This window comes from Culex pipiens, unplaced genomic scaffold (assembly GCF_016801865.2).
Source record: "Culex pipiens pallens isolate TS unplaced genomic scaffold, TS_CPP_V2 Cpp_Un0006, whole genome shotgun sequence".
NCBI lineage: Eukaryota > Metazoa > Arthropoda > Insecta > Diptera > Culicidae > Culex > Culex pipiens.
This window is the reverse complement of record NW_026292823.1, coordinates 152,082-164,528: the sequence shown is the minus strand read 5'-3', so window position 1 is coordinate 164,528 and position 12,447 is coordinate 152,082. Positions and strand designations below refer to the sequence as shown.

The window sequence follows — 12,447 nt, the reverse complement described above, 5'->3', positions numbered from 1 at the left end:
TCGAACAACCCTATTCGCAAAGCAGCCATCCAGGGAGTGCATTTCGCGTTAAGTTTCCTGTTTCCTCGTAGGACCGGTCAAATGCGTGACCGATTCCTCGGAGCTGTTTATCGGACTTTCAATTGTTGCATTGCCCAGCTGGGTGGGTAAATATTTACTGCCAGCTGGGGCATGCAACTCGTGCTACTTTTTTCCGTCACGAAGGTGTGACCTCGAAGAGTGCAGCTGCAGCTGAATGTGCATTTTTTCAACGAGTTTTCTCTACTTAGTGCCTCGACTTCATGTCGTAAACATTTGCTGTTTATTATAGTACTAGTTGGAGTTGAATTGTTTGAAGGTTAGATTAAAGTTGTATTCAAACCTAAAGTTAAGGAGGACTACATATCACTTGGATTCCCTGATGCGAACAGTCTTCAAGACAGTCGTTGAGCCGAGTACTAACACATTCGTCGATTACCTTTGGTAGAAGATCAATTAGGGTAATCGAAGGTAGCAACAGACCCTCCTCGCTGACCTCCAGTTGCTGCAGTAAGTCATTTAACAAATCCGTTGATATCTTGAAAGCAGGATCATGGCACTGTTCGGCGATAGTCTCGCGACTACAACCCTCTTGACACTTGGATTTGAAAACTTTCATGCATTCCACTGGGTGTAACTTCGTAGGTATCAGATCAACCGAGTCGATTTTGAAAGAAACATTCCGTGGAATACACTGAAACATAGTCCGGGCTACCCAACGACTTCTGTCCTTGTACTGTTTCGCTAGAACTCTGTTTGCACACCTCCCAAAACTTCCCTCTAACTCTTCTTTCTCAATACTATGTTCATACTGAAAAAACGCTCCGTCAACGTCCAACCCATGATCATCAGCAAAGATACCCTGACGCAACACCAAGCATCGCAGCAGACGCCTCGCCTTCTCCGGAAACTGAAACCAAACGCCCCGATACAGCCTCAACTCCTCAGCCGCAACACCCAAAATCCGCGCACACTGCATCAAGCTGCTCGTCACCAGCACCTCGGGCATCCGCAAGATCTTGGGACTCCGCGACTCCAGGAAACCGTACTGCTCGCGACAGCAACGAGCCGCAACTTCCGCACAATCGCACACATCCCCCGCGGTGCTCCAACCACTCGCAATGCAGCTGCGCGTTCGGTTCTTGAAATCCGTGTCGTCACAGGTGGGCCGGAAGTAGCGCTGGTAGGAATCACACACCAGTCCGGTTTCGTCACTCCAGCCGCGCAAAACGAGCAGTTCACAGCGTGACCCGCAAGTCTCGTTGTTGGTGCCGTTCAGGTATCGCTGACACTCCAAGTTTGCCTGGTGGATGCTTTTGAACACTGCGTTGTGCCGTACGCCAAGTGCAGTGACGACCGCTAGGCATGGCAGTACGACCAACCAAGTCATAGCCCCATGTAACTGTGGCGTGTGGTGCACAACTGACGGTGGTTATGGGAATGGGAGAGTTTATAGTGCTGCGGAAGTTTAGTGTGTGCGTGATTGGTTGATGTTTTGGGTTTAAATAGGCTTCTTCCGTATTATAAAAATGATTTCTTTTAAACTTCCCGGTATCAGTGTAACTTGATCGTTTCGTAAATATACCAAACACTAATTTTTGTCAAAGTAATGGTTCAACCAGCTTTCGCTAAGGGTTATTGGTCGATTCAGTGTGTTGCGTAAAGTTTTAGTTTTATAACAGAACTATCAGAAGAATGCAGTGTAGCCGTTTAAGTTGAGAAATCGAGAAAATCTGGAAAAAGCACACTTGATTGAACCACATTTTCTAAGTTGTGAATAATTTTGTGATATTTTGTGCAATTTTCAATTCAATTGCATTCAATTACTTTTGAGCAAGCAGTTTTACCGTGGCATTATGCAATTCTCTGCTAGACTCAATCAGGAGTTTGGAAGAGTACCGTAAAACGGGGTGACTTTGATAGCCGGGGTGACTTTGATAGGTTTGCGATTTTTCCGCAAAATGAAGAGTACAATTTAAATACGTACGGAATGGTTTAGAATCATACTGACCGTGGTAGAGAAGTGTTCAAAGTACCTCAAAAAGAACTTTTCATAAAATTTTGGAAAGTTTAAAAAGTTAGTTAACTATAGTTAAGAAAATGTTGATGAAAGTCATTATTTTAAACTTCTCGAAGTGTCATGATTTTCTCAATGAACATAATTTTGAATTGGCCAGCGGAATGCATTTTAGGATTCTTTGGACAATCATCCATTAGGAGAAGGTTAAATAAGTTTGTAAATAGTAAATAATATATGTTTTGAAACACAACTAAAAAAAATCTCCAAATTTATAGGCAATTTCAGTTGAACAAATTTCATGTAAAATGTAAAAACTTGTGATTCGTGCTTCGAATTCAGTATGAAATGCAATTTAAATCGATAGTTTTATAAACAAAACTAGTTTTAACAAATTTCTGGCAAAATTCCGACTTTTTACCTAAATTTTACCTAAAATTTATATGTATTTTGTTGAAAAGCTTATAAACTTAGTTAACTAAATATAAACATGGATTTTTTTTTCTTAAAACTATATCAGCTACTTTAGTGATGGTACATTTAACGTACAAATAAAGTTTGAACATCTTAAATATGATTTTAATAAGAAAAACTATGACTATCAAAGTCACCCCGGAATTTAAACTAAGAATTTTTAACGTAACTATTTTTCTAAACACTATTGAAACAACTTTTTTCCAAAATAGTGCATGGACTTGGTGTGGCGTACCCCAGTACATGTTTTAGAAATAATAATCTTGAGAAAAACCTTTCCTGTTGGAAAATATTCCAAAAACAAATTGAAATCCTATCAAAGTCACCCCGGTTTACGGTACTTGAAAAGAGTTTTATCCTACTGCAGCAACAACTTTAAAAAGCATATTATTCTATAGTTTTTACTAGATAGGTAAACCTACACCTACAAACGGTCATCTTAAAGAATCGAAAAGTTGATTGAATAGAAAATTATTTTCAGAGTTAGTGTCCACAAAAAATGCCACATTTCTGATACCGTTCGGATTTGAATACAGGTGATAGAACTTCCAAACCGCAGCTTTGTCTCACGTGGGAGAGGGAAGGGAATCCATTCAATAGTTTTCTCCCCACCCAAATCATTCGTTCATCCGCAACCTGTGAAACTGTGGTTGGTTGGTTAGTCAGAAAAGGATAAAGTTTTCCCTTTGTCAAAAAGCCACCACCTGAAAACCGTCCATTTAACCACCTGTCCTGGTCCAACCGCCAATTCGCGTGTGACAAAACGGGAACATTTTCCAGCTGAGAAATTACGACCTGCTCTCTAATTTATTACACCTCGTCACCGTCAGGATTCCTTTCCAGTTGTGAGTGTGTCCTTTTATATTTGGGTGGCGGGAGGACGCCGTGAACAATTCAACACCATAAATCTGGAATTACATTTACGTAGGGGGGAGGGAGGTTGGTGGAAGGAAAATGTCTCCCATTGCTGGGGAGATTTATGGCAATGGTTTTGACGGACGACCTGGTGCTGGTGTGAAACGGGTGGACAAATTGAGACAATTTCGACTAATAACTGGAGCCAATGTTGGACATTTTTACTCGGGTTGTAATTTTAAATGGCTACTTTTTCGCCTTCAGCATAACAAAGCGAAGGTGTCTGCAAAGGCTATTAACTATGCAAATTTGAAGCACGAACACAAAGAGCATGCACGTGGCAGTGAAAACAGAAAAAAATCGCAATAGTGCACACGTGGGGAGTTGAAAGGACACTGGAGCTGAATTCGTTAGCATAAACAGTATGTTAATGTTGTGGCAGAGTGAAAAAGTGGCGACTACATCATCACCAGATGTTGTTTGAAGTTGTTACTGCTGAAAGTTGATAAAGTTTAGTTACGGTGACTGGTTTGCTAGATAACACTGTCAACCTTAGCAAGGGAAGAGGACACATAACATCAAGTGTTGATATTTCATTATCTGTGAAAAAAATTATCAATTAAAATGGCAAGTAGATAATAAAACACCATAAAATCATTCAAAAAATACTTGTAATGAAGACGACAGCTGATGTTTTGGAAGCGTTACAATGGACAAAACAATGCAGTGCACGAGTGATGCACGAGCCACAACAAACGTCTAAAGGGTCATTCTTGTACAAAATTTGCTGAACTTTTCGGAAAAATACTTTCAAAAGCACTCGTTTGAATTTTAGCGGTGAAAAAGTAAAAAAACTGGTTAAAAATGGTAAAATTTATCACTTTTTCAAAAAACCTTTCTGTAAAATTCAGATAACTCGTGAAGAATTCATTCATACCCCTTATTTTTAAACACCAAAATTTTTGTTATTGTGCTCTACAACTTTGTAGAACAATGGTACCCCCTAAAAAGTAACCCGTCAAGTTCACAAAAAACACGTAATTTTTATTTATTTTTTTCTAAATGAAAAAAAAACTTATCTGGGTTATTGCAGATTCAAAAAGAACATTTAATCCCTCATAAAATGACATGTCTCACAATTTTGAGAGTTGACTAATGGAAAATGGCAGCGAAATTAAAAATATGATTGAAGAACAAGGTAGAGATTTGCATAAATATTCAAAAAAATCAGACTTTTTGAAATTTTACCAAAAATGTCAAACACAGTTGAATGTAATTTACAGGTTTTCTCTCGTAAATTAAACAAAACATTTTTTTTTGCTTGAACTGTGCAGTTAAATAATAAATTCTGTTATTCAAAAGAGAATAACGTGGGTTTTATTTTGTTCAAATAATTAAATTTGTCTAAATATTCAAGTTAAAATTCAGATTTTTTTTTGCAAAGTACAGCATACGAAATAAAAATAAACAGAATGGCCAAGAATTAAAATGATCTTTTCAGAGAAGATGACCACAGTTCCTCAAGGAGTATTTTATTAATAAATGTTGTAAAATGTTATAGGTTTGTTAACAAAAAATTGAGAAAACTTTGCTTGGTAAAAAGTAATTTTTTCCCTGTTCCTGCACAGCTAAAAAAGTAGTAATCCAGCTGCGTGTAAAAGGCCTGGGTGTAAAATAAATGTTGCATTATTTTATGAAATTCTGTGTAATATTACATCCTGAAATATGTAGCCCATCAGTATGGGAAACCTACTTGACCGAAATGTCAAGCTCATATATGCGTTTATCCTTACAGCTTTACATCGGTCTAATGGCCGAGTGGGCTAAGGCGCCAGTCCTAACTGTTGGTGCTGGGTTTGAATCCCGTCGGTTGCAACTTTTTTGTGTGTTTGCAAAAATTGTACATGCAGTGTGTAATATTAAGTGTTTATTTTGACGAAGGTGATGTGCATGCTTTTGCATGCGATTTTACCATCGGATTTTTTGCTGTGTGGGGGAACACCCGTGAAGAGTATCGGGGCCGGCATTTACAAAGCGAATTCAGTGACAGTTTATTAATCAACTTAATGTTAACATGTTAAGGTTGATGTTAACATTCCATAGGTTGTCTTTCTAAGGTGTCTTGATAAGGTCCAGTTTGTGACGATTCACTACCTTCCCTTTACTAAGCAATCGATTCCAGAAGGGAAAAGATCACCAGTTGTATTGGTCTACGTTTGCTTGGTAGGATCATGGAAATAATCTGAAAGTGTCACGATTTTCTTTTTAGAGACAGCTTTCTTTTTTTTATTTCATTGAACAATTTTAACGAAGCTTGTGAAATTTCATTATCTTTTTATTCAAAGAATAAATTGTTTTAGAAACAGCATTCAAATGTAGGTATCGTTAAATTTCTTGGCATTTTCATTACAACTTTTTTCATAGTTAATGTGAAAATTTGTTGAGTCATGCTTCTGAAACGTTTCTTATGTCAATATATTTGATATTTTATTTAATTTATGCATAGTTAAAAACTAAGTTAAAATGAAACATTACTAGAAATTTTTAATTCTAGTTACGTTAAACTATCGTAACTTACTATCAAAGTCACTTTGGAATTCAAAAAATGATGTGCCAGCGCAATCTTTTTGGGATGCAAAAAAAATAGTTTAAAGACAACTTAGACACAATAATCTGCAGGTTAAAAACACCTGTTAAAATATATTCTAAAACCAAATTTTAAATCTTTGATTCGAACTAATTCGGCATTAACAAGATTTTTGTTATGGTGAAATTTGCACTCATTTACATCTACCATACCAGCACAACCTGATATTATTCACTTCAACGCATCATTCTAATTTACTTTCAAACTGCGCAACTGAGCAGGCCGCCAACGGTCATCTAACAAGCGGTTCCACTTCCGGTCCAACATAACATGTTCCCCGTATAATACTGGCAACCGAACCATAAATCAGCCCGGTCAGTAATTATCCTTCGTCCAGCACAATCCCGTTTACGCCCAGCACCACCCCATCTACCCTGTGTCAGCTTCTATCACTGCACTCCGCTCTGTGACCTCAAACGTGCCACGTGTCCCCCTCCATTGCCCCACGTGGCAGCGTTGATAAGACACACACCAAACAATTCCACCACAGGCGCCAGACTCTTCCGGCTTTGTTGGGAAGTTGCATTCATTCATTCGAGAGTCTGTTGGCTTTCTAGAATTAAAACGCAGCGCGCGAGCAAAAACCAAGATTTCAATTAAACTGCACAATAGATCAAGCCAAAGCGAGTGCAATCCAAGCTGCGAAAGTAAAGTTTTCCTTGCACTTGCAGCAGCTACCGTCAAAGAGAGGAGATTTGTGCAATTTTCGGCAACAGATTACGCCACTAGCTAGCATTACGCCTGGAGGTAGACTGCGTCTGAAATTCATCGGAATCCAAAGCTATGCACCGTGCACACTTCCGATTACGTTACGAAGTCATCCCATTTCACAGAATTTCCAAACTGTTCCAAGATACGTCACTCGTGGGTGCGTCAGAGAGTGAGGTGGAATGTGATAGTGAGAGTAATTAACGAAGGATGAATTAATGATGGAACTCGGCAAACTAAGCTTGCCCACGGGCAAAGTACTGGCAAGCTTCTTTCTTCTTCTTTTCTCCTAAGCTGAAACTGTGCACTTTCCGTGACGAGCTGGATCTTCTTTCTACTGAGCTCTCGTGTTTGCTCGGAAAATTCGTCTCCTCTGCTGCTGCTGCTAACAACTTTAAATTAAGCTGATGTTTGCTCTCAACCCAGAAGCAACTTTGCACTTTTGGCTGGTTGAGGAGGATCTTGCTGATGTTTGCTGCTTATAAAAGACTAACGTGAGAAGGATTAAGTTTAGCTGTGAGTACATAATTAATAAACGAGTAGTGGTAGAGTTTATCACACATGTGATGTACAAAATAATTGTACATAGAAATTGGATTAAAGCTTAGAGAAAAAAAATAAACCTGTTAAATTTCAGGTACCACTCGAAACAAGTTTCTGCTTGTTCCATTTTAAGATCAATTTAGTCTTGCCGCGCTACATAACCAATTCACCTGAACTCTTAGTAAAGCATATTCTTTGAAAGCTTAAGGTACATCTTAGAGCTCAGCTCTTTGCTTGCCGTACAGACTGAGCTGCATGCTGCAACTTAACCGCCGTTAAATCCTCAAATGGCTGCCTCCTTCAGGTGTAACGAAGCGTGAAGCTCAATTTGCTCGTTTGAAGTAATCTTCCTTGAGTTTACATTGTAATAGAACTCAGGAAAAAGTTTGTCGACAGAAATATTGAAATTCAAACCAACTTTAAAAGTCAAAGTTGTTGATGCATCGTATGTTGTTGCCCACAATGGTATTATGTTTTCCTTTCATTTCTTTGATCTTTGTAAAATGAAGTAAGAGCTTAAATTACTCAGTCAGGCTGAGGTCTCCCAAAGCAACCGATTCACTGGCATAACATAAGTATACCGAAAAAACGATAAGATATAAAAATTTAACAAAATTAATTGAAAATTGTTGGTTTTTGGTATAACTGGACTTTTACCCAATTCTGTTTGCCTATATTCGGTTGTTAAAGTGTCTGTCATCTTTGTCTTTCAAGCGCAGCCAGTACAAAGAAAGCATCCTGGAAGAACGTGCGGTTAGATTACGCCCAAAGTCTTTTCTTGTCAATATTAATGCTTGCAGTACATTCGAGGCCAGGAAATGTATAGCAAAAATCAAAGCAATCAGGCCTACTGCGTAGTATTAACAGCTAAGATAGATTCGGTAAGCAGACCACATTTCACAGAATCATTTATGAAGGAAGGATGCGTGGACATACCGTACTAAGCGCTCGGAATCAGTTAGGTGTGGTGTGTAAGTGTTAATTTGACAAATAACTAAATTTTTTGTGGGAAGGGCAATTCGGGAAATTGGGATTGAAAATGGGAAAGGGGAAAAGGGATAGGAGAGTGGTTTATAATATAATAATACAGGGAAATATAATCATCAGCAAATGATGGAAAGCACTCACACAGAAAAAGAACATCTTCAACAAACAGCTAAATTTTCAAAAATCATAGCCAAATCTGATCCCGATCGTCAGATCCCATGATCTTCCTAGGAGACAAGCCAACGTATGACGTGCACCTTTTGCACCGATGTTAGTAAATAGAAAATAGTTCAAAATCACTTTAGGGGAGGTGGGGGTAAGACGGCCACCCTAAGGAAGAAGTCTCATAAAATTAACACAACATATTATTTTGATCTCAAATTACGTACATATTGTACTACTAGTAGTCCATTATAGAAATGACATAAATCAGATGGTCTAAAAACCAATTTTCAATACTTTTCAGCAATTTTAAAAAAATAATTGAAATCGTATATTTATATGAAATACGCGGGGTAAGACGGCCACCCATGTGGGGTAAGACGGCCAGTGCTATAAATTAACTTAATAACTTTGCTAAATCCATCCAAATACCTACATGGTTGGTTTAACAGACTTCTCTGAACATCATAACTATTTTGGTTGAAAAAAATCAAGTTTCAAATGTGAAGAAAAATGCTGTTTAAAAAAATATATATTTTGGCTCAGTGAATTTCATATTATTGCGACCACATTTTATGAAAAAGGTGAATTTTTACTATAAAACAAACACTATTTGATGCAAAATAATTAGTTTGTGTATTTCGATTAGAATAAGTAAATCAAAATTATGTTAACAATATTAAATTAGCAATTTTTATGAAAAGTTTGATAGGATTTCATACTATTCAATGAGTTTTGCTTTATCACAGTAAAGAATGTTGTCCAAACGGTAGTTAACAGCATTTTGATCAAAAATGGATAGTTTCATTGAAAATGCTTTTCCTTATCTACAAATATGACTTGATATTCAAAAATATAACCTATATCAAATAAAAATTTACAAATTACGGATGGCCGTCTTACCCCCGGAGGAGGTGGCCGTCTTGCCCCCAAATACATTATTTTTTAAAACATTTTTTACAAATAGCTCATCGCAATTTTTAAACTTTTCCGAGAGACATAATCTAGGGAAAACTTCAATTTAACATGAAAAAATATTGAAGACAGGAAAACATATTGTTATCTAACAAAAATGCCTAAGTTGTTATTCATGAAAATTACATCCAGTTTCAAGTTCAAAAATTATTTGTTTATTTTGAGCTATTTTCATACTATTTCAAACAATATGTTTGGCAAAGGTGACTCCATATGCATTTTTTAGCATGAGGAATACTGTTCCTCATGCTAAAAAATGCATATGGAGTCACCTTTGCCAAACATATTAAACATTTTAGTAATATTCATTAGTATACTTATTAAATCGGTGAGGTGGCCGTCTTACCCCGCCTGGCCATCTTACCCCCAGCTCCCCTACTTAGATCAGTAAACCATCTGCCAAAATCAACAACGGTTAAATTTCATCATAACTGTTAGTCAAATGACTCAAATCTGTCTAATTCTTTAAACAATAGAAATGTGAAGTGCACTAGTATCTGGGCCAAAAATGAATCTACAGAAAATTTAAAAAAAAACCTTAACAAATCCATTCTCAAATACTGCCATCCACATTTTGTAAGAAAATATTGATTTCTTGCAAACAATATAAAAAAAGACGTTGACTTTATAACTGTCGGCCACCATTGCAAGTACCAACCACTAGTGTATTCCTTTTAACTACAAGGACTTCGCCGCCCTGGGCTCCTTATAAGTGTTTGAGTACGGCACGGAGCGACGGCGCCGGATACCCATATTTACACTTAGAATTTTAGAGCGCCCGCCGCTGGATTCTAACCCGCAACCTCTGGGTTGTGAGTCCAGTGCGCGGTCCGGTTGATCCATACGGGCGGGATAAATTACTGTTTAAACTTCATCGTAGAAAATGTTTGATAACAAAAATAAAAAATACTTAAAACTTGAGCATTGCAATGATTCGTTGCCGTTGATTTAAAAAAAAATCTATCAAGGTATGATGTCATCTGAAATCATCACACGACTTTTTTTACTCGGCCTAAGGCCCTACCACACGAGTGCATTGGTTTGAATTGTATTCACAGTGCAATTTTTTTACATTTTTGTTACCATAAAACTAGTATTTGCAAACTAACTTAATTGTATCTTGTGTCTTGTATCTTATTTATAAATGTTGTCAAGTCTTTACCACGCCTTAAAAGACATTTGACATGAACTAAATAGATTTTTGTCTCTTAAATTTACTTACGTTAAGTCAACTGTGAATTTTAAACTAAGTTAACAATATCCTCAAAATTGAAAAGTTTTAATCAAACTTATATTTACACAAAATTCATTACTCCTCACTGTTCACACAAAATCCCTCAGGAACGTGTAAAAACTGTACGCCATATTGAGCAGCTCGTAGAACTGTTCTAGGTTAAATTCAAACAACCCGAAGCAGTCCAATCCCAACGGTTGTTGGGAAACCGTCATGACGATCGCCATTGCTTCGCGCACGGACCGACATTCCACCTGGAACCGCTCGTCGTACTGCAGTTCCGTAGGCCATGCGAGTTCGTACACCGCCCATCCGATGGATTCGTTCTGTTTAGTGTTTGGAAAAAGAGAATTTGCTCTGGAAATCGATTTATTTTTAAGTTATTGAGGTTATGCAATGAACATAACCATAATAAAACACTTTGCATGGAAGAAGGAATCAATGCAAAACTTACCGCATCAGTCAACAGATCCACTAATTGCGTCAATGTACCACATTCGAAGGCAATCCAGAGACAGTAGGATAACGTATGCAGCGAGAAGACCGTAACGGATGTCATCTGGGACAGATAAATTGCTCCACTGGCTAGGCTGAGCGTGGTCAAGTAGTAAATTACCAAGAAGCTGGCATTTAGCAACAGTTTAATTTTGTTTTTCATCGCGAGGAACTCAACGTGCTGCTGGACACATTTGCCTACTTCTTCTTGGAGAAACTTCCAGAAGTAGTACTTTGTCTTTGATTCAAATTGGCGAGAGTTGCCGGGTTCCAATTGCAGTTTCAAATCAACTCTTTTCCTGGTGCTGTCAAATACTGCTGAAAACGCCAATGCAGTTATTTTTGCTTCCGCTGTCAGTGCTGTAAGGATCATGAAGAAGAGTAGATACACTAGTACAATCAACATTAGTAATCCGAAAATCCATATGAAATATGACTTCTCAAATATGAACTGAACGCTCGGAAAACTCTCCCGAACATCAAACGGCAACTTCAAATAGTGATGATTTGAAATGTCAAGAGCTGGAATAGTGCCAGTGAATGCACACATGAACCCAATTGCCCCAATCACTATTTTTCGAATATTGTAAAAAACTGCACTGCGGATTCCAAGCGACTGCTCCAGATTCCTTCCGGAATGCATCCCATTCAAGTATCGCTTGATCTCCATTAACGGTTCGTATTGCCAAACAATGAGAGCCCATCGCACTGAACTGATCACTACGCTAAGAATTGCTTGCATGCTGTTCAGCAAATTTACGAAGCTTTCCCCACGTTTTACGCCGAGATACGTATTCCAAAGAGCGACAATCAATGGGAAATAGATGAGCCAACGGTAGATGTTCCAGCAGCGTTGGAGGTTCACATTGTCCGAGCGAAATCGTATTCCGGCCGTCACCATCAGAAAGTCCATTCCAAAGAAGAAATCCGAAGAGTAATTAAAGTCTTTGGTCAACACACCATGATAGGCGGTCACCCGAGACTTGCACCAGAGCCAGAGCCTAGTCGCGAAACGTTTGTAACTCATCGTGGCTTGAGTTAGACTGAAGCTCAGAAATCTTCAGAAATTCATTATTCATCCAACCCTGGGATTTTGCAACTGTTTTTCGATAGAAAACGCGATTTGTTATTTCGCTATTAAATCACCTCAATCGCTGCCGGAAAAATGTCCTCCTTGGATTTGAAAGATAGATTAGAAGTGTCCCATAATTAGACAGCAAAGAGCAAGACTTCAATCATGGTGTCAGTTTTAATTTCGCTATCAATACTATAATTTACAAAAATGCCATGTCATCTAAATCACTCCTGGAAAATGTCCTTCCTGCATTTGAT

At 38.0% G+C, this 12,447-nt stretch overlaps 2 protein-coding genes across 2 annotated transcripts; both read right to left on the bottom strand.

The window, feature by feature from the left end:
- Positions 1-367: 367 nt before the first annotated feature.
- On the bottom strand, positions 368-1,408 carry LOC120430476 (general odorant-binding protein 45-like). Its single transcript, XM_039595573.1, has one exon. The coding sequence runs from the start codon at positions 1,406-1,408 to the stop codon at positions 368-370; it is 1,041 nt and encodes a 346-aa protein (XP_039451507.1).
- A 9,301-nt stretch (positions 1,409-10,709) lies between these two features.
- On the bottom strand, positions 10,710-12,142 carry LOC120430475 (uncharacterized). Its single transcript, XM_039595572.1, has 2 exons — positions 11,075-12,142; positions 10,710-10,946 (listed from the first exon to the last, which is right to left on the bottom strand). The coding sequence occupies exons 1-2, from the start codon at positions 12,140-12,142 to the stop codon at positions 10,710-10,712; spliced, it is 1,305 nt and encodes a 434-aa protein (XP_039451506.1).
- Positions 12,143-12,447: the final 305 nt, after the last annotated feature.

Bases quoted from the DNA above. Each gene is read 5' to 3' on its own strand.
- LOC120430476 (XM_039595573.1), bottom strand. From the start codon at position 1,408: ATGACTTGGTTGGTCGTACTGCCATGCCTAGCGGTCGTCACTGCACTT.
- LOC120430475 (XM_039595572.1), bottom strand. From the start codon at position 12,142: ATGAGTTACAAACGTTTCGCGACTAGGCTCTGGCTCTGGTGCAAGTCT. The intron at 10,947-11,074 runs GTAAGTTTTGCA...AACACTAAACAG, and splicing joins TGGATCTGTTGACTGATGCG to AACGAATCCATCGGATGGGC.